Source organism: Muscardinus avellanarius (genome assembly GCF_963383645.1).
Source record: "Muscardinus avellanarius genome assembly, chromosome: X".
Lineage (NCBI taxonomy): Eukaryota > Metazoa > Chordata > Mammalia > Rodentia > Gliridae > Muscardinus > Muscardinus avellanarius.
In genome coordinates this window covers 40,439,231-40,464,857 of record NC_137792.1, presented here as the reverse complement: position 1 = coordinate 40,464,857, position 25,627 = coordinate 40,439,231, and the positions used below count along the sequence as shown (strand labels likewise).

The following is a 25,627-nucleotide window of genomic DNA, read 5'->3' as shown; positions in this document are numbered from 1 at the left end:
AGGGCATGGCCCTCAGCTGTCGCTGATCAGGACTCCCTCCCGCACAGTGAACGGCTATTTATGTCCAGATGCCACACATTTGTCCTCTATTCCAGCCCATGCTGTCCCCACCAGAGCCTAATGTCGTGGTGACGGTGGCGGGAGATGTTAGTGCCCGTCCTTGGTGCCATCCCATCAGTGGCATGCCCACCTCCCTCTTCACGGGGAGGCGAGTGGCCTGTGGGTGTGGTCTGTGGGTGCTGGTATGGTAGGGGCGATGTGGGGACAGATACATTTGTCCGGTCAGGCTGGCCGCTGTGTCCCATCCCCACAAGAGTTCTTGTGGGAACTAACTCCTCTCAGAGGACATGGCCAGGGGGCTGAGAGATAGTCTGGTGAGCATCTTTATGTCCCCAAATGGCATGTTTGCCTCCAGAACGCTTGTCTCTTGCAGGTGTGCCCTTTGCACTATAGCTGTAGCACACTCGGGTGCACAGAGAGGTCTGCAGTCGCAGGTCCAGATGGATCGTCTCCGGTATGACCAGAAAGATACACTGACCTCTCGAGCAAACCGGAGCCATTCCTTAACCTGAACCGCAGTTTCCCCATCTGAAGCTAGTGGCCACAACCCTGCAGGAAATGTGAGGACAGAGTGGGGATTTGTAAAAGGCTTCAACACAGCTGGGCATACCTCTGGTGCTCGGAATCGTGTGTGGCACTCGCTCAGAAGGCACTTGGCACGCATCTGGTGCTCAAGAGGTACTCAGAGCAGCGCCCACCACACCTGCCATTCACTACACGCACACAACACAGGCCTAAAATTGGTGCTAGGTATGTATGGGGTGGGGACCACACTGCCGAAGAGGAACAAAACAGCGCTTTATATATATATAACACAAACACAGCAGAAGGTACAGGGTCTCGATAAGAAAATACACTCTGTTCAGGTGAACCCCCATCACCAGCCACTAAGAACACTCAAGGGTGAGGAAAGAGGGAAGGGGACACCATAAATAAGACTAGGAGGGAAGGTCACTGCGCTACAGGGCACACACAGCAGGGCACACTGCCGGGGCACAGAGCCTCTTCTTCCTGGGAGAACAGCCACGTGGTGGCACAGGAGAACAGTAGCCACGATAAGACTGCAGCACCTGGTGGGGCACCGAACACGGGGAGAGGGGTGGACACGAGAAGCAGGTGGCAGAGAGGGCTTCCTTCCCTGTGGCGGGTTCCAGAGCTGCTCAGTTAACATCCATGAACTCGGGGTTGGGTGGGGAGCAGGTGGGGGAGGCCGGGGGGCCAGAGGAGCCAGGCTGGGCCTGGCGGCGCAGCACATCCTGGCGCTGGTAGAACAGCACGTAGGCTGCCTTGGACTGCAGGGAGAGGACAAGAGTCAGTGTGCCTGTCACGGGGGGGCGGGGGGGGGAGCGGGAGGAGGAAAAACAGGTATCGCACCTCGATCTGATTCTCGTTGACAGGTGAGACACTGTTGTCGTCAAAGTAGTGCCACTGGCCACTGTCCTTGTTGCAGGCAAATGTTGTGTCTGAAAGGGACAGAGGTGAGGTGTCCTCACTCGTGCTCCTGGCCCTGTAAGGGCTCTAGATTCACTCCTCCCATCCGGATAACCTGGCCCCCTGGCCCACATACCTAGTCACCTACTGGGGACATCCTGAACCCCTCTACCCCCCAGGGCACACCCCGCCCACAGCCCTGCACATACAGTGTCCGTCGCGCATGCCCCCGTAATGGTTGGAAACCGCGATGAGATCATATTTGTATAGCTCCGGGGCCGACTCGTTCTGTGGTTTGATGACAAACTCAGAGAAGTCCAGATCCCTGCGGGTAGGGAGATGGTTAACACCAGGACCCCCACCCACCCCTTCTCCTGCCTTCCCCCGGCTCCTGTCCCTCTGGCTCCTGACCGGATAGGAAACTGCACAAGGGTGTCCAGCTTCTCACGGGAAAACTTGGAGAAAGAAAAGCGCTTCAGGTGGATGATGAGAATCTCAGGCAGCATCCACAGATCCAGCTTCTTGGTGGCCAGCTGGTGCTGCTTGCAGGAGGAGCAGTACCTACGGACAGGGCGGAGCAAGGGAAGGGACGTCGGCACCTGCTGCATCCCTGTGGGCTGTCGCTCGCGCACCTCGTGGGGGATGCTTCTTTATTTTCATTTTTAAAATGAGGCTCTGGTACTTTGCCTGGTCCTCTGATTTGCTCTCTTCTTGTTGAAGAAACGCTTTCATTCAATCATTCAGTACCTATCAGCTGCCTTTCATGTTTTTGTACTGTATTTCTTTTCTTTGTGGTACTGGGAATTGAATCCAGAGGCATTCGACCTCCAAGTAGAATTAGCCCTACAGCCCTACTTTGTTTTTTTTTTTTTTGTTTGTTTGTTTTTTTGAAACAGGTTCTCACCAAGTTCCTGAGGCTGGCCTTGAACCTGTGACCTGTCTCGGCCTAAGCCCTGAGATCACAGGTGTGCTCTACCATGCTCAACTCCATTTTGTAGTTTTGATTCCTGGTCCATGGGACAATCTTACTTTGGAGGCTGTCTCTATCCCTCTGTTTTCCACTCTTCATATTTTAGTTATTCCTTCCTTTGCCAAGTATTTAGTGATTAAGCAATAAATCCTTTGGTCCTATTTTATGACTGTCCCATTTCCACTTCACGGCAACACCGGGGCTGGGGGGCGGGGCAGGGCAGACCCCAGGGGCTCACGTGCAAGGCGCGTGCTGTGCCGCTGAGCTACACCCTCAGCCTCTGCTTTTGTTTTTGAAATTGGCTTTAGCATTTTAGCTCTTACTCTGTTCATTCTGTGTACTGAGCACCTACTGAATACCCAATACTCTTGTAAGCAGTACAAGAGACACTGCAAACAACGAAGTCTTTGTCCTCCAGGATTTTACTCTTTAACGGAGAGAGAGCATACAAAGAGGGCTAGAGAACAGGACTTCAAGAGACGTTACTGAGCTAGCAAGAACATAACGCTCAACTAAGGAAAGAAGCACAGACATGGAGTGCAGGACAGGGTGACACGGGGTGACTTTTGGGGGGATGGTACTGAGGATGGAACCCAGGGGCATTCTACCTCTGAGCTACATCCCTACCCTCTTTATTTTTTTTATTTACTTTTTTTTGTGGTACTGGGGATGGAACCCGGAGGTATTCTACCTCCAAGCTACACCCCAGTACTAATTTTTAGTCTTTATTTTGAAACAGGGTCTCACTGAGTTGCAAAGGGCCTCACTAAGTAGCTGAGGCTGTCCGCAAACTGCAATCCTCCTGTCTCAGCCTCCCGAATGCTGGGATTACCAGTGTGAACCACCATGCCTGGCTATTTTTTTTATTTTGAGACAGGGTCTCACTCTGTTGCTAAGACTGACTTCAAATGGCAATTCTCCTCTCTTAGCCTCCCAACTACTGGGATTGTAGGCATGCTCCACCACACCCAGCTCAGAGGGTGACTTCTGTTTTCATGGAACTGGGGATGGAACCCAGGGGCATTCTACTTCTGAGCTACACCCCCAGCCCTATTTTTTTTTATTCTTTATTTTGAAGCAAGGTCTCACTAAGTTGTGGAAGACCTAATTTGCTGGGGCTGGCCACAAACCTGCGATCCTACTGTCTCAGCATCCCAAGTACTGGGATTACCAGCATGCTCCACCGTGACCAGCTCAGAGGGTGACATTTTTGTGTGTGTGGTACCGAGGATGGAACCTAGGGGCATCCTATTTCCCAGGTACATTCTCAGTCCTACTTTTTATCCTTAATCTTGAAACAGGGTCTCACTAAGTTGTGGAGGGCCTCTCACTAAGTAGCTGAGGCTAGCCGCAAACCTGAGATCCTCCTGCCTCAGTCTCCCAAGTACTGGGATTACAAGCATGTGCCACCATGCCCAGGTCAAGGTAGGAAAAAAGATATCTCTAAGGGAGTCCCATCTGATCAATGATTTAAAGCATGTAGGTAATCAGAGGAAGAATGTTCCAGGGAGCAGGAGCGCCTGGCCTCTGGAGACGCCAAGGGGAGCGCACGTGTGACGGTGGCCGGTGAGTGTGGCAGGCCGGGTTCGAGCACAGGGCAGAGTGGAGGAAGGTCTGCGACAAGCAGTGTCACCTAACGAACCCCGCCCTGGATCCTCACCAGGGATTCTCCTTCTCCAGGGTCTCCACGGTGGTGAAGAGCTCGATGCACTCCTGCAGTTGCACCGGAGCCTTCTTTAGCACGTACCCCACGCAGTCATGCTTCACGTAGCCCTAGGGTGGGGCGAGTGCACGGCCACAGGGCCGGTGTGAGGAGGGGAGGGGACCCAGAGAGCAAGGCAGAAGGCAGGTACCAAGCGGTCAGACGGGAAGGCTAGAAACCCGAGGCCCTGCGGCTCTGGGGGTGTTGGGTTGCCAAGGCCGGGCCAGCCCCAGGCCTGGATCTGCTGGCTTTATTTCTGGATACAGGAGTTGGGAAGAGAAGGGTTGAGGGGTGTGAGCTGTGAGTGTCCCCATCCCTGAGGTCGCACTTACCTCAGCCTCCACCTCGTCATAGTAACGCCTCTTCATCTCTGGCTCCCAGTCCATGGCGATGTACGGCTGGGCTGGGGGGAAGGGGAGGTGGTCACAGCTCCTGCGGCCGGGAAATCCCACCTCGCACCACCCTGGCCCTGGCGCCCAGCCAAAAGGACGTACTCTGCACTTCTTCGGGGCAAGTCGTCCGATCACTGGTCCCATTGGAGTTCACTGTCTGCAGGGTGAAGAGCTGCTTGCGCCGTCGCCTCGGGGGCCACCGAGAAGAGCGAAGGCAGTTGTCCAAGAGGAACGGGCATCTCCTGGCGGCCCCGGAGCTGGGCCCGGCCTCTTCCAGCTCAGCGTCTCGGAGGCCGTCCCTAGCGGAGGGCCCAGGCCCTTCCTCTTTCTCCTCCTCTTCGCTCTCATCATCTTCACCTAGGATGGGGAGGATGCCAGAGGCAGGAACGTGTTAGTCCCAGGCGTAGAGCCGGACAGACCCGGTGTGTGGCTCACACCTGTCCCCAACCCCCGCCCACTGACCCTCGGCCCCTCACCCCCATAGGCCATGGGACACGTGTGCAGACCCCTGTCCTTGTTGACCCTCTCTCCCTCCTCTCCCTCACCTTTCTCATCCCCATCGTCTTCCTCATCTGAGCTGGGTTTGGTCACGTAGCGTCTGCGACAGAGCAGAGGAAACTCCCAAGGCAGGGGCACAAGGACAGCGGGGCAGAGCCCGGGATTGTACTTTGGTACTGACATGGAGGGGAAGCCACCGGTGAACCCGCACGTGAAAAGTTCTTAATGATGGGCCTGGGAGGTGTAAGGTGGCAACATAACTGCACGTAGAGGTGACATACGCCGAGGACGCCAGCAGCGGCCTGAGAACGCAGCGCTCGCGTGCGGCTGTCAGGAGCATCGGCCTTAAGTGTAATAAGCCACCGGCAAAACACTAGCTGGGAATTCCTTCAGGGAAGCCTCTGAGGGGAGGAGTGTGTGTGTGTGTGTGTGTGTGTGTGTGTGTGAGAATTCCTTCAGGGAAGCCTCTGAGGAGAGGAGTGTGTGTGTGTGTGTGTGTGTGTATGTGTGAATTCCTTCAGGGAAGCCTCTGAGGGGAGGAGTGTGTGTGTGTGTGTGTGTGTGTGTGTGTGTGTGAGAGAGAGAGAATTCCTTCAGGGAAGCCTCTGAGGAGAGGAGTGTGTGTGTGTGTGTGTGTGTGTGAGAATTCCTTCAGGGAAGCCTCTGAGGAGAGGAGTGTGTGTATGTGTGTGTGTGTGAATTCCTTCAGGGAAGCCTCTGAGGGGAGGAGTGTGTGTGTGTGTGTGTGTGTGTGTGTGTGTGTGAGAATTCCTTCAGGGAAGCCTCTGAGGGGAGGAGTGTGTGTGTGTGTGTGTGTGTGAGAGAGAGAGAGAGAGAGAGAGAGAGAGAGAGAGAGAGAGAGAATTCCTTCAGGGAAGCCTCTGAGGGGAGGAGTGTGTGTGTGTGTGTGTGTGTGTGTGTGTGTGTGTGTGTGTGTGAATTCCTTCAGGGAAGCCTCTGAGGGGAGGAGTGTGTGTGTGTGTGTGTGTGTGTGTAATGGAGAAATTAATTCAGATAATTGTTCGTCATGTGTAAGGACTCTGGATTTTAGCAATAATGAAACTACTAGTAAAAACACAACCAAATAACAGCATGGTGGCGCACGCTTGTAATCCCAGCTTTCGGGAGGCTGAGACAGGAGGATCGCGATTCACGGACAGCCTCAGCTACTACTTAGTGAGGCCCTCTGCAATTCAGTGAGACCATGTTTCAAAATAAAGAATAAAAAACAGGGCTGGGGGTGTAGCTCCAAGATAAAATGCCCCTGGGTCCCATCCCCAGTAGCGCAAAAAAAAAAAAAACCCCAAAAAAACCCATAAGTCTCTCTAAAAATGAAACAAATGTATTACAAGTTGAAGGGGTCTCTACTTAGTCTTAATCTCCTTTGTATCCCTAGCACCTACAGAGGCAGTAGCAAAGCCAAAAGTGTAGAGAAAGAGAAACTGCTACAAGCTCTTCTCTGGCCATGCTGAGTTTGAGTTGTCTTTTGCATGGTGAAGGAGAGGTGTCGAACAAGCAGCAGAATACCCAGGACTGCCCCGTCCCTGGAAGAAGACACTTACGAGAGTCGGTACATCAGGATGTTATACAGGCCCTCCCAGGAGAACCGGTCCCGGGGCACTGAAACCAGCAGTGGGTGCCCGAAAAGCATCAGACCATAATAGGAGTTGTTGTAGTCTCGTGCTGGGGTACGTTCCCGCAGGTAGACAGGAACCACAATGTCATCCCTTGAGCCCTCGATGGCCTCAATCCGACCTGACACCTCATATCTGTAGGGGGAGGCATCAGATTCTTTCACTTTGCCCCAGTGGCTCCATGCACCCATCCCTCAGAGTCTAAAAATATTTCTCTCAGCCGGGCGTGGTGGCGCATGCTTGTAATCCCTGCACTTGGGAGGCTGAGACAGGAGGATCGCACAGGTTCGAAGCCAGCCTCTGCTGGCTTAAGAGACCCTGTTTCCAAATAAAATATAAAATAGGTCTGGGAATGTAGCCTGGAGGTAGAAAGCCTCTGGGTTCCACCCCTAGTACCACCAAAAAATAAAAATAAAAAAAAGAAAAAAGAAAAATATGTCTCAAAGGATTTGAAGTCACCAAATGTTTTATGCTTTCCGCACTGTTAGGTAACTTAATGCTGTACTTTATGTGCCATTTTAGAAAGTACTTGGGGGCCAGGCATGGTGGCACACACCTGTGATCCTAGCATTTGGGAAGCTGAGACAGGCAGATCATAGGCTCTCGAGGACAGCCTCAACAACATAGTGAAATTCTCATCAAACTAAGCAAGATTGTATTTCAAAATAAAAATTAAAAATAGAGCTAGGAGCCAGGTATGGTGCTTGTAATCCCAGCATTTGGGAGGCTGAGACAGGAAGATCCAGGTTTGTGGCCAACCTCAGCTACTTAGTGAGGACCTCTGCAAGTTCGTGAGACCCTGTTTCAAAATAAAGAATAAAGGGCCAGGCGTGGTGGCGCACACTTGTAATCCCCGTGCTTGGGAGGCGGAGACAGGAGGATCGCGCAGGTTCGAAGCTGTCCGCGCTGGCTTAAGAGACTCGGTTTCCAAATAAAAAAGTATAAAAATAGGTCTGGGAGTGTAGCCCAGAGATAGAAGGGTTTCCAGGAACCTCAGTACCACCAAAAAAAAAAAAAAAAAAAAAAAAAAAAATCGGGCTGGGGATGTAGCACGGAAGTAGAATGCCCCTGGGGTCAATCCCCAACAACCACACACACACACACACACACACACACACACACACACACACACACACAAATAGGAAATAGGACTGGGAGTGTAGCTCAGAGGTAGAGGTAGAATGTCCCTGGGTTCAATCCCTAGTACCACACACACAAAAAAGAAAATACTTCGGTGGTTTTGTTGAGGGGGTAATAAAACTATTAGTGACAAAGAGATTTAAAACCCATTTGATTTTTGGAAGACACTGGTTGGTATACAAAGACCTTTTCTCTTCAGAAAGTACTTTCTATTTAGGCTTTAGTTGTCTGAGTATTTAAAAATTGTTCCTGGACTGGACACAGCTTAGTGGTAGAAACTTGCTTAGTATGCTTGAGGCCCTGGGTTCAACTCCCAGTTACCTCAAAACAAAACAAAAAAGGTTAAAAATTATACTGAGTGCTCCTATGTTCAGAAAGTCTCCCTCTCTTTCCCCTTTGTGCGGTACTGGGTATTGCACCCAGGGACATTCTACCTCTGAGCTACATCCCAGCTCTATTTTATTCTTTTATTTTTGAATTGGGGTCTCACTAAGCTGCAGAAGGCCTCCCTAAGTTGCTGACGCTGGCCACAAACCCCATTTTTTGTTGTTGTTGTTTTTTTGTTTTGTTTTTGCAAGTCTGGGGATGGAACCCAGGGGCATTTGACCTCTGAGCTACGCTCCCTGCCCTATTTTTTATTCTTTATTTTGAAACAGGGTCTATTTATTTATTTATTTATTTATTTATTTATTTTTTGCAGTACTGGGGATGGAACCCAAGGGAATTTTACCTCTGAGCTACACCCCCAGCCCTACTTTTTATTCTTTACTTTTGAAACAGGGTCTCACTGAGTTGCAGAGGACCTCACTAAGTAGCTGAGGCTGGCTGCCAATCCAGAGCCTCCTGTTTCAGCCTCCCAAATGCTGGGATTACAAGCGTGCGCTACCATGCCTGGCTTTTATTTTTTATTTTGATCCTCTTGTCTCAGTCTCCCAAGTACTGGGATTAGAGTTGTATATTACCATGCTCAGCTTCATAGCACTCCACATTTCAAAAATGCCTTTTTTTATGGTGCTGGGAATTGAACCCAGGGGCACTCTACCTTCAAACTACACCCCCAGCCCTAATATTTATTCTTTATTTTGAAACAGGGTCTCCTCACTAAGTAGCTGAGGCTGGCTGTGAACTGTGATCCTCCTGCCTTAGCCACCCAAGTACCAGGATGATGATGATGATGATGACTGGTGGTCCTGGGGTTCCTGGAAGCCCTTCTACCTCCGGGCTACACTCTCAGACCTATTGTATACTTTTTTTTTAATTTGGAAGCAGGGTCTCTTAAACCAGTGCGGCTGGCTTAGAACCTGCGTGATCCTGCTGTCTCCGCTTCCCGAGCGTGGGGATTACAAGTGTGCGCCACCACGCCCGGCAAGTACCGGGATTGTAAGCATGCACCACCACATCTGGTGTTCAAAAAAATGCCTTTTTGTTTTTGAGGACTGCCTGGTGTCTGGTACATTGGAGGGGAGTAGAAAGTACTGAATGAAATCAATGAGAAAAGGAGCATCCTTCCCATAATAGAAGAAAACACCCAGGGACAGACATCTGCTACCCACCACCTGCTCTGCCACGGCCATGGTCAGAGCCCTGTGTAGGGCAGGTGGGAAGGGAAATGGGGGTTAAGGCAGGATCGGGAAAAGTTAAGTGGGGCTGGGAGTGTGGTGCAGTGGTAGGGTGCTTGCCTAGTATGCTGGTGAGACCCTGGGTTCTATCTCCAGCAGGGTCAAACGAAAAAAAGTAAGGAAGAAGACCAGGTTCCCGGGGAGGCACCATCTCCCCTTGGCTTCCCACTCACACAAAGATATCGTCGCGGTCCAAGATGCCACTCAGCGGGTCCTCCAGCTGGTAGAGCTTATAGAAGCGGTGACTGAAGACATCAGCCACGATCATCTGGGAATGGGATGGGGGGCTGGTCAGTCTGCAAGGTCTCCCTAGACCCTTCTGCTCCTTGCTTCTGAATCCCACCCGGCCTGTTCTGGCAGAGCCTTACCTTGTCTGGCGCAACACCAGTGTGTTTGGACAGAGCCACACACAGATCCGAGATATTGCCTTTCTTGGGGACCACAACCCGGTGCTGAGGGGGAAAAGCACCCACAAAATATCAGAAGGACTGTGCAAATACAAGCACCCTGAGACGTGGCCAAGTGATGGCACTCTGACTGCCTGGCCCTCACCCCGTCTCCATCTCCCCCACCTGCTCTGGCTTGCGGCGGGGATCCATGGGGACGAAGAAGACCTCCAAGACCCTCTTGTGGCAAACGGGCAGTGGGACGCTGAGGTAGCAGAAGGGGTCGAAGGTCACAGACACATTGCCACAATCAGGGCACACCAGTGTGGACTTGAAGAGGCCATGGAAAGTGTCCACGATCACAGAATCGTTCCGCCGTTTGTGGTTCTGCCAGGCCTCCTGAGCGACCTCCTGTTGACAGCGTCACAGTGAGTAGAGAAGCTTGCCAAGGGCAGGGGCCTTGGGGATAGATTTTTACAAGGTTAAGGGTAGGGGCACTGTTAACAGTCCAGCTAGGAATAGCTGGAACCCATGGTCACTGTCAAGGATGGATTTTTTTTGTGTGTGTGTGGGTTTGGGGATGGAACCCAGGAGCATTCGATCTCTGAGCTACACCCCCTGCCCTTTTTTTTTTATTCTTTATTTTGGTGGTACTGGGGGTGGAACTCAGAGGCTTTCTACCTCCGAGCTATACTCCCAGACCTTTTTTTTTAATATTTTATTTGGAAACAGGGTCTCACTAAGTTGCTGAGAGCCTCACTAAGTAGCTGAGGCTGGCTTTGAACCCGTGAGATCCTCCTGTCTCAGCCTCCCAAGTGAGGGGATTACAAGCGTGCGCCACCACGCCCGGCTTTTGTTTGTTTTCTGGTACTAGGGATTCAACCAGAGGCATTTTACCTCTGAGCTATGCCCCCAGCCCTATTTTGCAGTAGGCCTTGCCAGGTTGCTGAGGTTGGCCTCGAACCTTGCCATCCTCCTGTCTCAGCCTCCCAAGTACTGATATTACAGGTATTCACCACTGCGCTGGGCTCAGAGATGGGCTTTATGTGGGGTAGATCCTGGTTGGGGTTCACTCTGAGTTGGGTGTGGGAACTGATGTGGTGCTGGGGGTAAGCCAGGGACTGAAGCAGGAATGAAGGTCAGGTTTAGTCAAGGAACTTTTATCTGGTGTGTAGGGTGCTGGGAATTGAACCCTGAGGCATTCTACCTCCACAGTACACCCTCAGGCCTTTTTTGGTTTTTGCTTTGAAATAGGGTCTCACTAGGTTGATGAGAGTCTCACTAATTGCTGAGGCTGTCCCTGAACTTGAGATCCCCCTCAAGTACTGGGATTAAAAGCATGTGTCACCACACCTGGCTTAGTAAAAAAACTTAACAGAAAACAGTGGGGGTGTTGGCAGGCTGGGGAGGCCAGAGAATCCCCAAGGCCGTGGCCTCAGGGTTTTAACAGGACATTGGGAGCAGTTTACCTGATCTGGCCGCCCGGCCGCGTCACACAGCTCCACATATTCCTTCTTCTTGACCCTGTTGAGGTCCTCATGCAGCCCATCCAGGAGGAACGACAGCAGCTCCTGCGAGTCATGTTGCTGGTAGCCCAGAAACTGGGACGCAAAGTGGCCGACCTTGTTCTGAGAAGGCAGGGTGGTTAGCAGGGGGGGGGGTAGGCCAAGAGAGGAGGAGGGGACACGAGGGGCGGGGCCACACCTTAAACACGTTGGGCACAATGGAGCGGTGGTAGCCGGACCATGCCTGCTTCACCAGGTCGGCGTAGGCCTCCGCCAGCTCGCCTTTCATGCCCAGCGGGTTGCGGAAGTTGAGCTCGTCCAGGTAGCGGTTGTTGAGGAAGTACTCAGTGAGCTGGGGCACATTGCTGAGGCACTGCGGGCAGGCCAGGTGAAGGAGGCGGCGGAGGGAGAAGGCGGCCCAGGTGAGACGTTAGTATTTCCACAGAAGGAAGGTGGCAGCCAAGGAGAGAAGAAAAGGGGGAGGTGGGAGCAAGCAGAGGGAGGTATTGAGGAGTGACTGTGGGCAGATGAATTCACTTTGTGTGACCTACGCTTCTGACTCTATCCCTTGTCTCGCAGTCCCCCCAGTCCCATAGCTCTGTCCCCAGCCCTATCTCTGAGCTACACCTCAAGCCTATTTTATTATTTTGCTTTTGAAACAGGATCTCACTAGATTGCTGAAGAGTCTTGCTATACTGCTGAGGCTGTCCTCAAGTCTGCAATCCTCCAGTCTCAGCCTAAGTACTGGAATTACAGATGTACAGCATCATGCTCCGCTTTAACCCCCAGCTCTTGAAGCCCACCCCTGTGACCGGCCAGACCCTAGCTTTTCTTTTTTTCTTTTTTTTTTTTTTTTGGTAGTACTAGGGATCAGACCCAGAGTCATTCTATCTCCAAGCTACACCCCCGGCCCTTTTTATGTTTTGTTTTGAAACAAGGTTTTGCTATGTTGCTGAGTTTTACTGCTTGCTGAGATTGTCCTTGAACCTGTGATCATACTGTCTCAGCCTCCCACGTACTGGGATCACAAGCATGCATCACCATGCCCAGCTCAGACCCAGTTCTAATGGTCCCACCTGCAGGGCTGAGTTCATGAAGCACGTGTTGCCCAGATTGGTGAGACCACAGATGCCTGGCTGGCCCTGGAAGTCCTCATCCTCTTCTGCTATGCTGCTCCTGGGATTGGATAAGAAAGTTTATGAGCTAAAGGCCTGCAAAATGCAGGTGCATTCTACCATAGCTTTGGTCAGTCTGAAAATTCTGCCCCCCCTCCCACATTCCAGACCAGATACCCCAAGGACTCACATGACACGGAGCTGTGAGCTGGGCCAAGTACCATCTTTGTTTCGGGACTCCATAATAACTAACTGGGTAGGAGGATAAAAAGAAGAGAAGGCATTAATGGAGGGCCTTATAGATGGCTAGGCTTTCATTTCCCCAGACCTGAGCACTGCCAGGTAAGTCCATCTGGCAGGTCACCTGAGCAAAACTGTTGTCCCCACTGTTACCTGCCCAGTCTCAATGGCAGCCTCAAACAGCGTAACATGTGTGTTGTACAACCGATCCAAAGAGCCTTCTGAGTTCTTCACCCAAAGTCGCGTGTCTTCCTGGGGTTCCACCAGAAACTGCTCCCGAGCTGTGCGCGAAACCAGTTCTGTGGAGCGCAACAAAATATTGTCAAGATCTTTTTTTTTTTTTTTTTTTTGCTGTACTGAGGATGGAACCCAGGGGCATTCTACCTCCAAGCTACACCCACAGCCCTATTTTTTATTCTTTATTTTGAAACAGGGTCTCATTAAGTTGCAGCAGGTCTCACTAAGTAGCTGAGGTTGGCCATGAACCTGCAAACCTCCTGTCTCAGCCTCCCAGGTGCTGGGATTATAAGCGTGTGTCACCACTCCTGGCAAGTTAAGATCTTTTGAGAACCAGAAGGCTCAACCCTTCTTGGCAAAACTGACCCCTTCCCATCTACCTTACACACTTGATCAATATCTCATGCCCAATCAATCTCCAAATAACTGACATATAATCAGGATCTGAGACCCCAGCAAAAGCCATCTTCCATACCATCCAAGCCACTGGGATGTGGGTCGCATACCTTCAGGACTCTAGTAGACACCCCCACCCAGTGCTTCTGTCCGACTTGGCCAACACCTTCTTTTTTTTTTTCAGGGTCTTTTTTTTCTGTATTTTTGGAACTCTGGATTGAACCCAGAGCGCCACACCTGCAAGGCAAGCACTATGCCACTGAGCTACATCCTAGTCCCGGGCAACACCTTCCAGGTCTTTCACTGTCTGCCCAGTGCCTTCTCAGCTGGCCATGGCCCAGTCCCACACATCTTCAGGTCACCAAGCTATGACCCGTGGCTGGGAACTCCAGCTTATCCTGTGACCCAAAGACTCACCCACAGAATCAGCGCTGCTGAACTGAATAGTGAGAGCTGTGTCCATGTCGCTGTGCTGGACAAGCAGCAGCTCCAGGGGGTACACTTCCACCTTCTGGATAGTAGGTAACTCGATGACCTGTGAGGCAGGGGGGCACAGGCACAGGTGTATCCACCCGGCAGACATGGAGACACAAGGGGCTGGACCCAGCCCGGGGACTACAAGGCCTTTCTCCCACCTAACCTCCCAGGGATCTACCCTCAGCACCCTCCCCACCCACTATACCTTGCGCTCAATGGGTGGCTGGCCAGGCTCTAGGCCATACCAGCTGACCAGGTAATGCCAGGCAGCTTCTGGGAGCAGCACATAATCCTCGCCTTCCACCAGTCCCTCCTTGAGACGCCAGGCCATCTGATCTGTGGGGTACAGATAAAGGAGGCAGAGGGAGAATCAGGGAAAGAAACTGATGAGTAATGTGGCCATCCCAGCAATGACCAAGCACAGAGAGTGGGCTTTTTCACATAGGAACAGAGTGGGTAGGAACTCCAGGGCTAGATTGATGGGGGAGGCAAAGGTCTGGTACCTTCAAAGAGCTCAGCATTGTTGATGCAGCCAGGAAAGGTGCTAGCATCCTGGTCCCCTCCCTGCACGTATGCCTCCCACTGTTTATACCAGCGTTGCTCCACAAGGAACCTGGGGCCCAGAGAGGCAACAGGGATGTTATGTGGTTATCTGGGGGTTTGATGTACAAGTTCCCATGGCTAGCAGATTTCAACTATCAACCCATTGTGATTCAAGATGAAAAGTTTCATGCAAAAATAAGCAAAAGGAAAAATATGCAGTGAAATTCACAGTTGAATATTAGATCACCCCATCTCTTTGAATACTGATTAAAGGATTGTTAGAAGCCGGGCATGCTGATGCACGCCAGCCATCCCAGCACTTGGGAGGCTGAGACAGGAGGATCTCAGGTTTGCAGCCAGCTTCGGCACTTTAGGCCCTCCACAACTTAGACCCTGCTTCAAAATAAAAACTAAAAGGGCTGGGGGTGCAGCCCAAAGACAGAACACCTACAGGTTCAATCCCCAGTACCACATACATACAAAAAAAAAATCCTAAGCTATGATTAAAGACAGAGAATGTACTAAAAAAACAGCAAATAAAAAACGCCAATCCACAGTGCTGGGAGGTTTTACTGCAGAATAAAAGATAATTCATTTTTATTACTACGTGGGATAACAATTAAATTAGACTCAAAATATCTGTCATTTGCCGGACGTGGCGGAGCACGCTTGTAATCCCCGTGCTTGGGATGCGAAGTCAGGAGGACTGTGCAGGTTCAAAGTCAGCCTTGCTGGCTTAAGAGACCCTGTTTCCAAATAAAAAAATATAAAAATAGGTCTGAGAGTGTAGCCCGGAGGTAGAAGGGTTTCCAGGAACCCCAGCACCACCAATAAATATACATCTGTCATTTGCTGGATGAGGAAGTACACACTTGTAATCCGAGTACTTGGGAGGCTGAGACAGGAGAATCACAGGTTTGAGGACGGCCTCAGCAAGTACTGAGACTCAGCAACCTAGTAAGACCCTATTACAAATAAAAAATAAAAGCCGGGCGTGGTGGCGCACGCTTGTAATCCCAGCATTTGGGAGGCTGAGACTGGAGGATCGCGGTTCGCGGCCAGCCTCAGCTACTTAGGCCCTCTGCAACTCAATGAGACCTTGTTTCAAAATAAAGAATAAAAATAGGGCAGGGGGTGTAGCTCGGAGGTCAAATGCCTCTGGGTTCCATCCCCAGACCTGCAAAATAAATAAATAAATAAATAAATAAATAAATAAATAAATAAAAAATAAAGAAGTGTTATTTGGGATTGGAATGCCCCATGGAATCAATTTCCAATACCACAAAAAGTAAAAAAAAAAAAAAAAAAAAATCTGTCATTTGCAGCTAATGTTATAAGGCTTTACCCATTTATTAAACGTGCATCCCTTTTGCCCCTTCTTTTTAGTACTGAAGATTGAACCCAGGGGCATTCTATTTGTGAGCTACACTCCTAGCCCTATTTTTTATTTTATTTTTTAATTTAAATTTTATTTTTTGCGGGTTTGGGGATGAGACCCAGGGGCATTTGACCTCTGAGCTACACCCCCTGCCCTATTTTTTATTCTTTATTTTGAAACAGGGTCTCACTGAGTTGCAGAGGGCCTCACTAAGTAGCTGAGGCTGTCCAAGAACCGCAATCCTCTGGTCTCAGCCTCCTGAATGCTGGGATTACAAGCGTGTGCCACCACGCCTGGCTAAAATAGGTCTGAGAGTATACCCTGGAGGTAGAAAAGCCCCTGGGTTCCACCCCCAGTACCACAAAAAATTTTAATTTTTTATTTTGATACTGGGGATTGAGCCCAGGAGCATTCTACCTCCAAGCTACACCCCAATCTCTATTTAGTTTTACTTTGAAACAGGGTCTCGCTAGGTTGTTGAGAGTCTCACTACTTGCTGAGGTTGTACTTGAATCTGTGATCCTCCTGTCTCAGATTCTCAAGTAATGGGATTACAAGCACACACCACCATGCCCAGCTCTTTTTTTTTTTTCCAGTACTGGGGATGGAACCCAGAGGCATTCTGTCTCCAAGCTATACTCCTAGCCCTATTTTCTTATTTGGAAACAGGATCTCACTAGGTTGATGCCAGTCTCACTACTTGCTGAGGCTGTACTCGAATCTGATCCTCCTGTCTCAGCCTCTCAAGTACTGGGATTACAGGCTTGCGCCATCATGCCTGACATATTTTTTTATTTTGAAACAGGGTTTCACTAAGTTATGGAGGGCCTCACTAAGTTGCTGAGGCGGCCCATGAATACTTCTTAGCCTCTAAAGTACTGGGGTTACAGACATGTATCATCACACCTGACCATTTTAAATTTTATTATGATGATTATTATTACTATCATTTTGGGGGGGTCTGGGGATGGATCCCAGGGGCATCTGACCTCCGAGCCACACCCCCTACCCTATTTTTATTCTTAATTTTGAAACAGGGTCTCACTAAGTTGCGGAGGGCCTCACTAAGTAGCTGAGACTGGCTGCGAACTGCGATCCTCCGGTTTCAACCTCCCAAATGCTGGGATTACAAGCGTGTGTCACCATGCCTGGCTTATTATTAATATTATTAGGCTGGGCGTGGTGGTGCACGTTTGTAATCCCCGCACTTGGGAGGCTGAGACAGGAGGATTGCATGGGTTCGAAGCCAGCCTCGGCTACTTAGTGAGGCTTTTGGCAACTTAGCGAGACCCTGTTTCCAAATAAAATATTTTATAAAAAAAGGTCTGGGAGTATAGCCCGGAGGTAGAAAGCCTCTGGGTTCTACCCCTAGTACCACCAAAAAAAAATTATTATTATTATTATTATTATTATTATTATTATTATTATTATTATCTTGGTGGTACTGGGAATTGAAAACCCAGGGGCACTCTACCTCTGAGCCACACCTCCATCCCTATTTTAATTTTTATTTTGAAGTTGAGTCTTACTAAGTTGCAGGGTGCCTTTCCAAATTGCTGAGGCTGGATATAAACTATAATCCGTCTCAGCCTTCCAAGTATTGATATTATAAGTGTGCGACACTATGCTCAGATATCTTTTATTTTAAAGCAGGGCCTTGCTAAGTTATTGGGGCTGGCCTCAAATTTGTGACCCTCCTGTCTTAACCTCCCAAGTACTGGGATCACAGGGGTGTTACCACACCTGGCTCGAATGGAATTCTTTAATGTGCGGAATTTTCCTTGCTCATAAAAGACCAGAGAGGGGATTATGGAGGGACGGAAAGCCTTGGGATAGTGACAAAACACCTGACTAGGCAAATATTTCTGCAGTTTTTCCAGGTTTTGGTTTTGAATGTATACTGATACCTTGCCTGCAGTTAAACCCTGCTATATCCCTACTCCAAGGAAAAAAAATTAAAACAATAAAACAACAACAGCCAGGTATGGTGACAAATGCCTGTGATCCCAGCACTGGGCAGCTGAGACAGGAGGATAGCAGGTTGAATACCAGCCTCAGCAACTTAACCAGACTCTCAGCAACTTAAGGAGACTCTGTTTCAAAACAAAAAAAGTTTTAAATAAGGCTAGAACTGGCATACACCATGCCTGTAATCCTAGTACTTGGGAGGCTGAGACAGAAGGATTGTAAGTTCAAGGCCAGCCTCAGTAATATAATAAGGATGTCAATGTACTGACGTACTATTTCAAAATAAAAAGGGCTGGGGATGTAGCTCAGAAGTAGAAGGCCCTGGACTCAATCACGAGTAACACACACACACACACACACACACACACACACACGCGCGTGCGCACGCGCACGCGCGCACACACGCACACACACACGCACACACGCACACACACACAAATACTCCTTTGTATTTCATTTTAGGGAGGGATGCTAATGTAAATAGTATCTTTTAAAATCTAATTTTTGCCCGGCGTGTCATTATAAAATGACACATAAGAGCCGGGCGTGGTGGCGCACGCTTGTAATCCCAGCGCTCGGGAGGCTGAGACAGGAGGATCGCACGGGTTCGAAGCCAGCCTCAGCTACTTAGTGAGGCTCTCAGCAACTTAGTGAGACCCTGCTTCCAAATAAAATATAAAAATAGGTCTGGGAGTATAGCCTGGATGTAGAAAGCCTCTGGGTTCCATACCCAGTACCACGAAAAAATAAAAAATAAAATAAGTAAAATGACACATAAAAAAAAAAAAAAGCTGATCTTGCCGGGCGTGGTGGCACACGCTTATGTAACGCCTGCGCTTGGGAGGCGGAGACAGGAAGATCAAGCAGGTTCGAAGCCAGCCTCACTGGCTTAAGAGACCCTGTTTCCAAATAAAATTTTTTAAAAAATTGTCTGGGAGTGTAGCCGGAGGTAGAAGGGTTTCCAGGAACCCCAGTACCACACACACACACACACACACACACACACACACACACACACGCTGATCTTCTTAGGTTAATTGCATTTATTCATAGAGAATTAGATACGCTGATATAGATATCTTTTCTCAACCCTTCTCGGCTTACTCTCCTATGACAGTAAAAGATACTATCATATACTCACCAGCCATTGCTGCAGCACTCTGGACCCAGCCACCCATGATTGGGAACTATCAGGAAGCTAACCAAATCCTGCAGAGGCCGGCCGGAGACTCATTTAATTTCTGTGGATAGCTTATTATCAAAAAGAAAACTGAAATCTCCCAAGGAAGCTGTATTACCATAGATTTGGATTTTTTTTTTTTTTTTTTTTTTTTTTGCGGTACTGGGGATGGAACTCAAGGGGCATACTACCTCTAAGCTACACCTCTAACCCTATTTTTTATTCTTTATTTTGATTTTTTTTTTTGGTGGTGGTACTGGGGATGGAACCCAGGGGCCTTCTACCTCCGGGCTACACTCCCAGACCTATTTTATATTTCATTTGGAAACAGGGTCTCTTAAGCTTGCTGAGGCTGGCTTTGTACCTGCGCGATCCTCCTGTCTCAGCCTCCCAAGCGCGGGGATTACAAGCATGCGCCATCACACCTGGCTTTATTCTTTATTTTGAAACAGAGTCTCACTGAGTTGCAAAGGGCCTCGCTAAGTAGCTGAGGCTGTCCTCGAACCACGATCCTCCTGTCTCAGCCTCCTGAATGCTGGGATTACAAGCATGAGCCACCACGCCCAGATTTACTCTTAAAATGTTTCTCCCAGAAATTAAATCACTTCAGATGATCAAATTAACTAATTGCCCTTGTCTAGATCTGGCACTGACAAGGACAAAACGTGCAAATATTAATACTGACACGGGTGTATGAATCAGGGTTAGCTTATAATTTCAAAATGCTTTATAAACACTTATTTCCTGACCAATACAAAATATTGTAGCTAACTCCTATAAAGTGTAGGACAAATTAAAGAACAAAACAAATGAAAGAATTGGAATTACAGCGGCGCACGCTTGTAATCCCAGCATTCGGGAGGCTGAGACAGGAGGATCGCAGTTTGCAGGCAGTCTCAGGTACTTAATGAGGCTCTTTGCAACTCAGTGAGACTGTTTCAAAAAAATATAAAGAATAAAAAATAGAGCTGGGGGGACAGTACCACACACACACACACAGAATGACTGCTATGTAAAGAGGAAAACAGTACTTTCACAGTTGAGAAATCTGGCAGATAGCACTGTAGCCGAGTGATCGAGGTTAACATGAACGTCATAGGACACAGTATATGACCTGCTTTGAGAGGAGCTCACAGTATGCATCCAGTATAATTTCACTCCTGAAGTTTGATTTCATATATGTTCCATATATATAAAGACAAAGCTTAGACAACACGCACTACTTAGGGATGCATAGAGTGATGGGAAAATATTAAGAGATTATTTATTTAAAGTTGAGGGTAGCTGGGTATGGTGGTGCACACTTGTCATCCCAGTACTTGGGAGGCTGAAACAGGAGGATCGCAGGTTCAAGGCCAGCCTTGGCTACTTAGTGAGGCCCTCTTAAACTTAGTGATATCCTGTTTCAAGATAAAAGAATAAAATAGGGCTGGAGGTATAGCTTGGAGGTGCCCCTGGGTCCCATCCCCAATACCATACACACACAAAAAAAACGTTGAGGATAACATGCTGGGTATGGTGGTACACCCTTGTAATCCTAGTATTTGGAAGGCTGAGAGGAGAATCATAGGTTCAAGGCCAGCCTCAGTTACTTAGTGAGGCCCTCTGCAACTTAATGAGATCCTGTTTCAAAAATAAATAATAAAGCCGGGCGTGGTGGCGCACGCTTGTAATCCCCGTGCTTGGGAGGCTGAGACAGGAGGATCGCGCAGGTTCGAAGCCAGCCTCAGCTACTTAGTGAGGCTCTCAGCAACTCAGTGAGACCCTGTTTCCAAAAAAATATAAAAATAAAAAATAAAATAATAATAATAATAATAATAATAATAATAATAATAAATGGGGATGGGGGTGTAGCTTGGAGGTAGAATATGCCTGGGTTCAATCTCCAGTACTGCAATTAATTAATTAAGAATAACAGTTTCTCATGGAGCAGGAAAGGGAAATTCAATCTGTAAGGGTAAGGGTCACAGAAGGGTTTCTTAAAGTTCTGAATTGTGTTTTTTTTTGTTTGTTTGTTTTTGGTGTGTGTGTGTGTGTGTGTGTGTGTGTGTGTGTGTGTGTGTGTGTGGTACTGGGGATGGAACCCAGGGGCATTCTTCCTCCAAGCTACATCCCCAGACCTATTTTTATTCTTTATTTTGAAACAGGGTCTCACTACATTGTAGAGGGCCCTACTAAGTTGCTGAGGCTTGCCACAAACCTGCAATCCTCCTGTCAGCCTCCTACACCTGGCTCCCTGCTCTGAATTTTAATGTAGATGATGAATTCACGTATTTCTGTTTTGTTTTTTTTTTTGGTGTTTGGTACTGGGGTTTGAATTCAGAGGCATTCTACCTCTAAGCTACACCACCAACCCTATTTTATTTTTTATTCTGAAACAGGGTCTCACTACATTGCTGAGGACCTCATTAAGTTGCTGAGGCTGGCCACAAACCTGCCATCCTCTTGTCTCAGCCTCCCAAGTACTGGGATTACAGGTGTACGCCACCATGCCCAACTTAAAGTTGTTTTTTTTTTTACTTTGAAATAAACTTAGAAAAATGGCAAAAGTAATAGACTTCCAGTATGTCCTTCACCCAGATTCCTCAAATCTAACATTTTACCTGTTTGTTTTTCGTAAGCATTTTTCGGGTGTTTTTATTCACTTTAAAACTGGCCAAACTGGGCATGGTGGCACACACTTTTAATGAGACCCTGTTTCAAAATAAAAAGAGTAAAATAGGGCTGGAAGGTATAGTTTGGAGGTAGAATGCTCCTTGGGTTCATCCCCAGTAACACACACACACACACACACACACACACACACACACACACACACACACACTGGCCAAAATTGTTTGTATTTATGGCGTGGAACATGATGTTTTGACAAATGTGTATATTGTGGAATGACTAAATCAATCTAATAAATCCATCACATTACATACTTATCATTTTGAAGCGAGAATCTTTGTGTTCCTCGTTTCTACCTGAAATTTTCATCTTCTCACCAACATCTCCTCAATCTCCCCCCTCTCCTGTATATGTATTTTTACATATATTTCTTCGATCTCTTGAGAATAAGTTTCTTTCACGATAATTCCTTATCTCCAAAATTTTCAGGATATGGATATTTTTTCCTAAAAGCAAGGTTATTTTCTAATCGCAACAATATCTACCGGTCTTAGTCACATTTACCAACCTTTTTCCCTTGGAATTTTACAGTGAAAAAGTTGTGGGGAGCCGGGTGTGGAACTCATGCTCCAGCATTCCGGAGGCTGAGACGGGAGGATCGTGGTTAGGGACAGCCTCAGCTACTTAGTGAGGCACTCCATAACTTAGTGAGACCCTTTTCAAAATAAAGAATAAAATAGAGGGCTGGGAGTATAGCTTGGAGGTAAAATGTTTCATCCCCAGACTCACCAAAAAAAAAAAAATGAGGTAAAGCCAGACATGGTGGCTTTTTTAATCCCAGTACTTGGGAGGCTGAGATCGGAGGATCCGGGTTCGAGGCCAGCTTCAGATACTCAGCGAGGCCCTTTGCAACTCAGTGAGACCTTGTTTCAAAATAATAGGGCTGGTGCACCAATTTAAAAAAATGCAAAAAAAAATAATAATAGGGCTGAGTGTGTAGCTTGAAGGTAGAATGCCGCTGGGTTCCATCCCCAAACCCGCAAAAAAAAAAAAAAAAAAAAAAGTGTGTGTGTGTGGGAAAAACCTGGTTTTTAAAAATATTTTTGTTCCAGGATCCAATGGAGGACCACATGTTGCATTTAGTTATGATGACTTGTTAAACTGCCATGAATTCCTTCAACCTAAAACAGTTTCAGCCTTTGTCTTTCACGCCCTTGACATTATTGGGGTACAGACCATTCAGTATGGTCTGTGTCAACATTTTGTACTGTCAGTCTTACGCCTTTCACAGGTTAAACAAAGAGAGAGACAGGAGATGAAACTAGGCGAGAAATACAATGAATCCCCGGAGCAGTAAATTTCAAAAAGCGCTAATTATCAATCAGTAAAACAGGCCAATTTATCAGGATGCACACTCTTCTTAAATAACGAGTTTCTCCTGATTATACACACCAAACAGTGCTAAAACAGAAAGTAAATTTAACAGCGGAGGTGCTTTCCGTGCTAATCACCCGCACTTTCTCCCGTACTGGGAAAAAAGCGTCGGCTAGAGTGTAAAAAAAATAAATAAATAAAAAACAAAACCGGCGCGCCGCAAACTTTGTTCATTCGCAGGCGCCATTTTCTGCCTGAGGCACGACCGCCCGAGTCCATTCGCTCCTCGGGCTCAGACCACGCCCCCCGCCGACTCCACCAGTGCAGCCTCGTTCCCAGGCGCCGGGTCCTTGCTGCGTCAGCCCTCGCTCCCTCCCCCGGCCCACAGCCATTGGCTGCGACCCTGCCATTCGGTGACGTCATAAGCTCCGCCTCGCTCGCAGGCGCGCTGGAGCAAAGGCAGGCCTCTCCTCCCGCCGGACGCTTCATTACGTAATGCAGGCCCCGCCCCCCGGGCTTTCGTTAAAACCGGCCTTCTTCCCAGGCTCGGGCACTCCAACGCAGGCCCCCGCCCCCTTGGCCGCTTCGCCCCAGGCCCCGCCCCCAACCTAACAAACCCCATTTTGTTCTCAGGCGTCAGACTGCACCACTTAGGCCCCGCCTTTTTCCCAGACGCTGCGATTCATTCACAAGCACTTCCCCGCCCCTCTGGCCCGGTCCCGCCTGCCCCTCCCCCGCCCCCGCCGCGGCTCTGGCATGGCGCTCGGCTTCCAGTTCCCCCGCGGCGGCCAACGCCCCCACCGGCCCTTCCGCCGAGGCTTCGCAGCAGCCCAGCCTCACCAGCTTTCGCCGGCCCTTAGTGGACGCTCTCGCCCACTCTCGCTATTCTCGATTTGGCGCCACTGGTCGTCCAGGCCAGGCATCGCCTCACGCTGTCCTTCTAGGTCTTCAGCCGCCGCCGCGACGGCAGCTGCGGCTGGGTCGGCTGCGACCGCCGCCATCGTCGTCCGTCCTCTTCTAACTGCCAACGCAACTGAAGATAGGAAGAGGACCCTCAACTGCCACTTCCGGATTCTGATCCCGGAAACGGAAGCAGAGCCCCCCAAACAGCCAGGGGGCTACTGCCATCTTGGAAGAGGGCCCCACGTTCGGCGTGTCGAGGGGCTTGGCGGGTATCAGGCAGTGAGTGGGTTTTGATCTCTGCGACCAACACATGGGATAAAACCTCCAGTTGGGAACTAGTTAAGGCAATAGTTCTAGTGGGCTTCTAATGCCATGTTGAGTTAGAGCAAAAGGTGGTGTGGAAGGCCAAGGTGGGCCTGGACATGTGAGGGAATGCTCAGAGTCCCCTGCCCTGTGCCCTGCTGAGGATTGCAGACCTACCCCGAGTGCTGCTTTTGTTAGCCTGACCAGAGTGGCCTCCTCTTTCATTGCCTAGCCATCAAGACCCAAAGCAAAAGAGGTCATCTCCTGAGAGCCACGTGGGCCTGCCGGCCATTCTTTTCCTTCCTGAACTAGATTTATTCGCTAGACAAACCGAAGGCACGTCAGCTCCAGGCCCTGTTGTTTGTTGATAGCACAGCAATAATAACTAGTAATCTGTCCAGTGTTTGTTGGACTTAAATTGTAGCTTCAGGTAGCAGGTACTGCCCTAGTCGCCCTTGGGCAACAGTGCAGGAAGCTGAGGGCCAGAAATGTTAACTCACTTGTTCCTCAGCTAGTAAGAGCTGGAGCAGTGGTTCCAACTCAGAAAATCTGGTTCCAGAGCTGGGAACCAGGCTGGAGATGCCCAAACTGTGATCTCAGGCCATCAGCCCAAGAAACCCTCTTGAGGTTAACAAACTCAAAACTGTTTTCACAGTACTTTCTTATTCTCCTCCTTTCATGTGTAAGTTTTGTGGAATTACCCAGGGATTACGTGACCTAAGCAAGAGCTCTTTGGTGTCCTCAAATTTTAAGACTATAAAAGGATCCTGAGCCCCGTCCAATAGAACATGTCTGTTAATTCCAGCGACTGGGAGGCTGAGGCAGGACCACAGGCTCCAGGCCAGGCCCTGCAACTTAGTGAGACCCAGTCTCAAAATTAAAAAAATTTCTTGGTGCTCAAAAAATTTTTCTTTTTTTGGCGGTACTGGGAATGTAACCCCAGAGAATCTACTGCCTAGCTATACCCTCAGCTTATTTCTTATCCTTTATTTTGAAACAGGGCCTAAGTAGCTGAGGCTGGTTGCAAACCTGTGATCCTCCTGTCTCAGCCTCCCAAGTACTGAGATTACAAGCGTGTGCCACCACATCTAGCTTCACAAATTTTTTAAAAAGTGCTGAGGATATAGCTCAGTGATAGAATGCCACTGGGCTTAAATCCCCATTATTGCCATAAAAAAAAGTGCATGTGGTGGTGGTGGTGCTCTGAAACCAAAAGTTAGAACCCTTGCAATTTGGTCAGGATTCCTTTCCTCATCATCTTCTTTTTGTGGTACTGAGGGTCAAGCCCAAAGGCATTCTACTTCCTAGCCACATCCCTAGCCCTGTTTTATTTTTTTTTTAATTTTAAACAGGGTCTTGCCAAGTTGCTGAAGAAGACGTCTTGCCACATTGCTGAGGCTGGCATTGAACCTGCTCTTCTCAGCCTCCCAAATACTGGAATTACAGGCATGTGATACCATGTCCAGCTTGGTCAGTTTTTTTTTTTTTTTGAGGGTCTGGGGATGGAACCCAGGGGCATTCGACCTCCGAGCTACACCCCCTGCCCTATTTCTTATTCTTTAT

The 25,627-nt window shown here is 48.9% G+C and overlaps 1 protein-coding gene across 2 annotated transcripts; it reads right to left on the bottom strand.

Moving 5' to 3' along the window:
• Window positions 1-1,220: 1,220 nt before the first annotated feature.
• Window positions 1,221-23,986, bottom strand: USP11 (ubiquitin specific peptidase 11; the record flags this gene model as incomplete). Of its 2 annotated transcripts, none has more annotated exons than XM_080719301.1 (21): window positions 23,699-23,986; window positions 14,306-14,415; window positions 14,008-14,138; window positions 13,743-13,860; window positions 12,846-12,991; window positions 12,643-12,704; window positions 12,414-12,513; window positions 11,537-11,710; window positions 11,302-11,460; window positions 10,019-10,243; window positions 9,815-9,898; window positions 9,620-9,714; window positions 6,616-6,822; window positions 5,062-5,153; window positions 4,658-4,912; window positions 4,496-4,566; window positions 4,122-4,234; window positions 1,903-2,052; window positions 1,701-1,816; window positions 1,435-1,523; window positions 1,221-1,352 (listed from the first exon to the last, which is right to left on the bottom strand). In XM_080719301.1, exons 1-21 carry the CDS (start codon window positions 23,857-23,859, stop codon window positions 1,221-1,223), a joined length of 2,790 nt encoding a protein of 929 aa, XP_080575427.1. In that variant the 5' UTR covers window positions 23,860-23,986. The 2 variants fall into 2 exon arrangements, with proteins under 2 accessions (XP_080575427.1, XP_080575428.1); XM_080719302.1 differs by having other exon boundaries at window positions 5,101-5,153.
• Window positions 23,987-25,627: the final 1,641 nt, after the last annotated feature.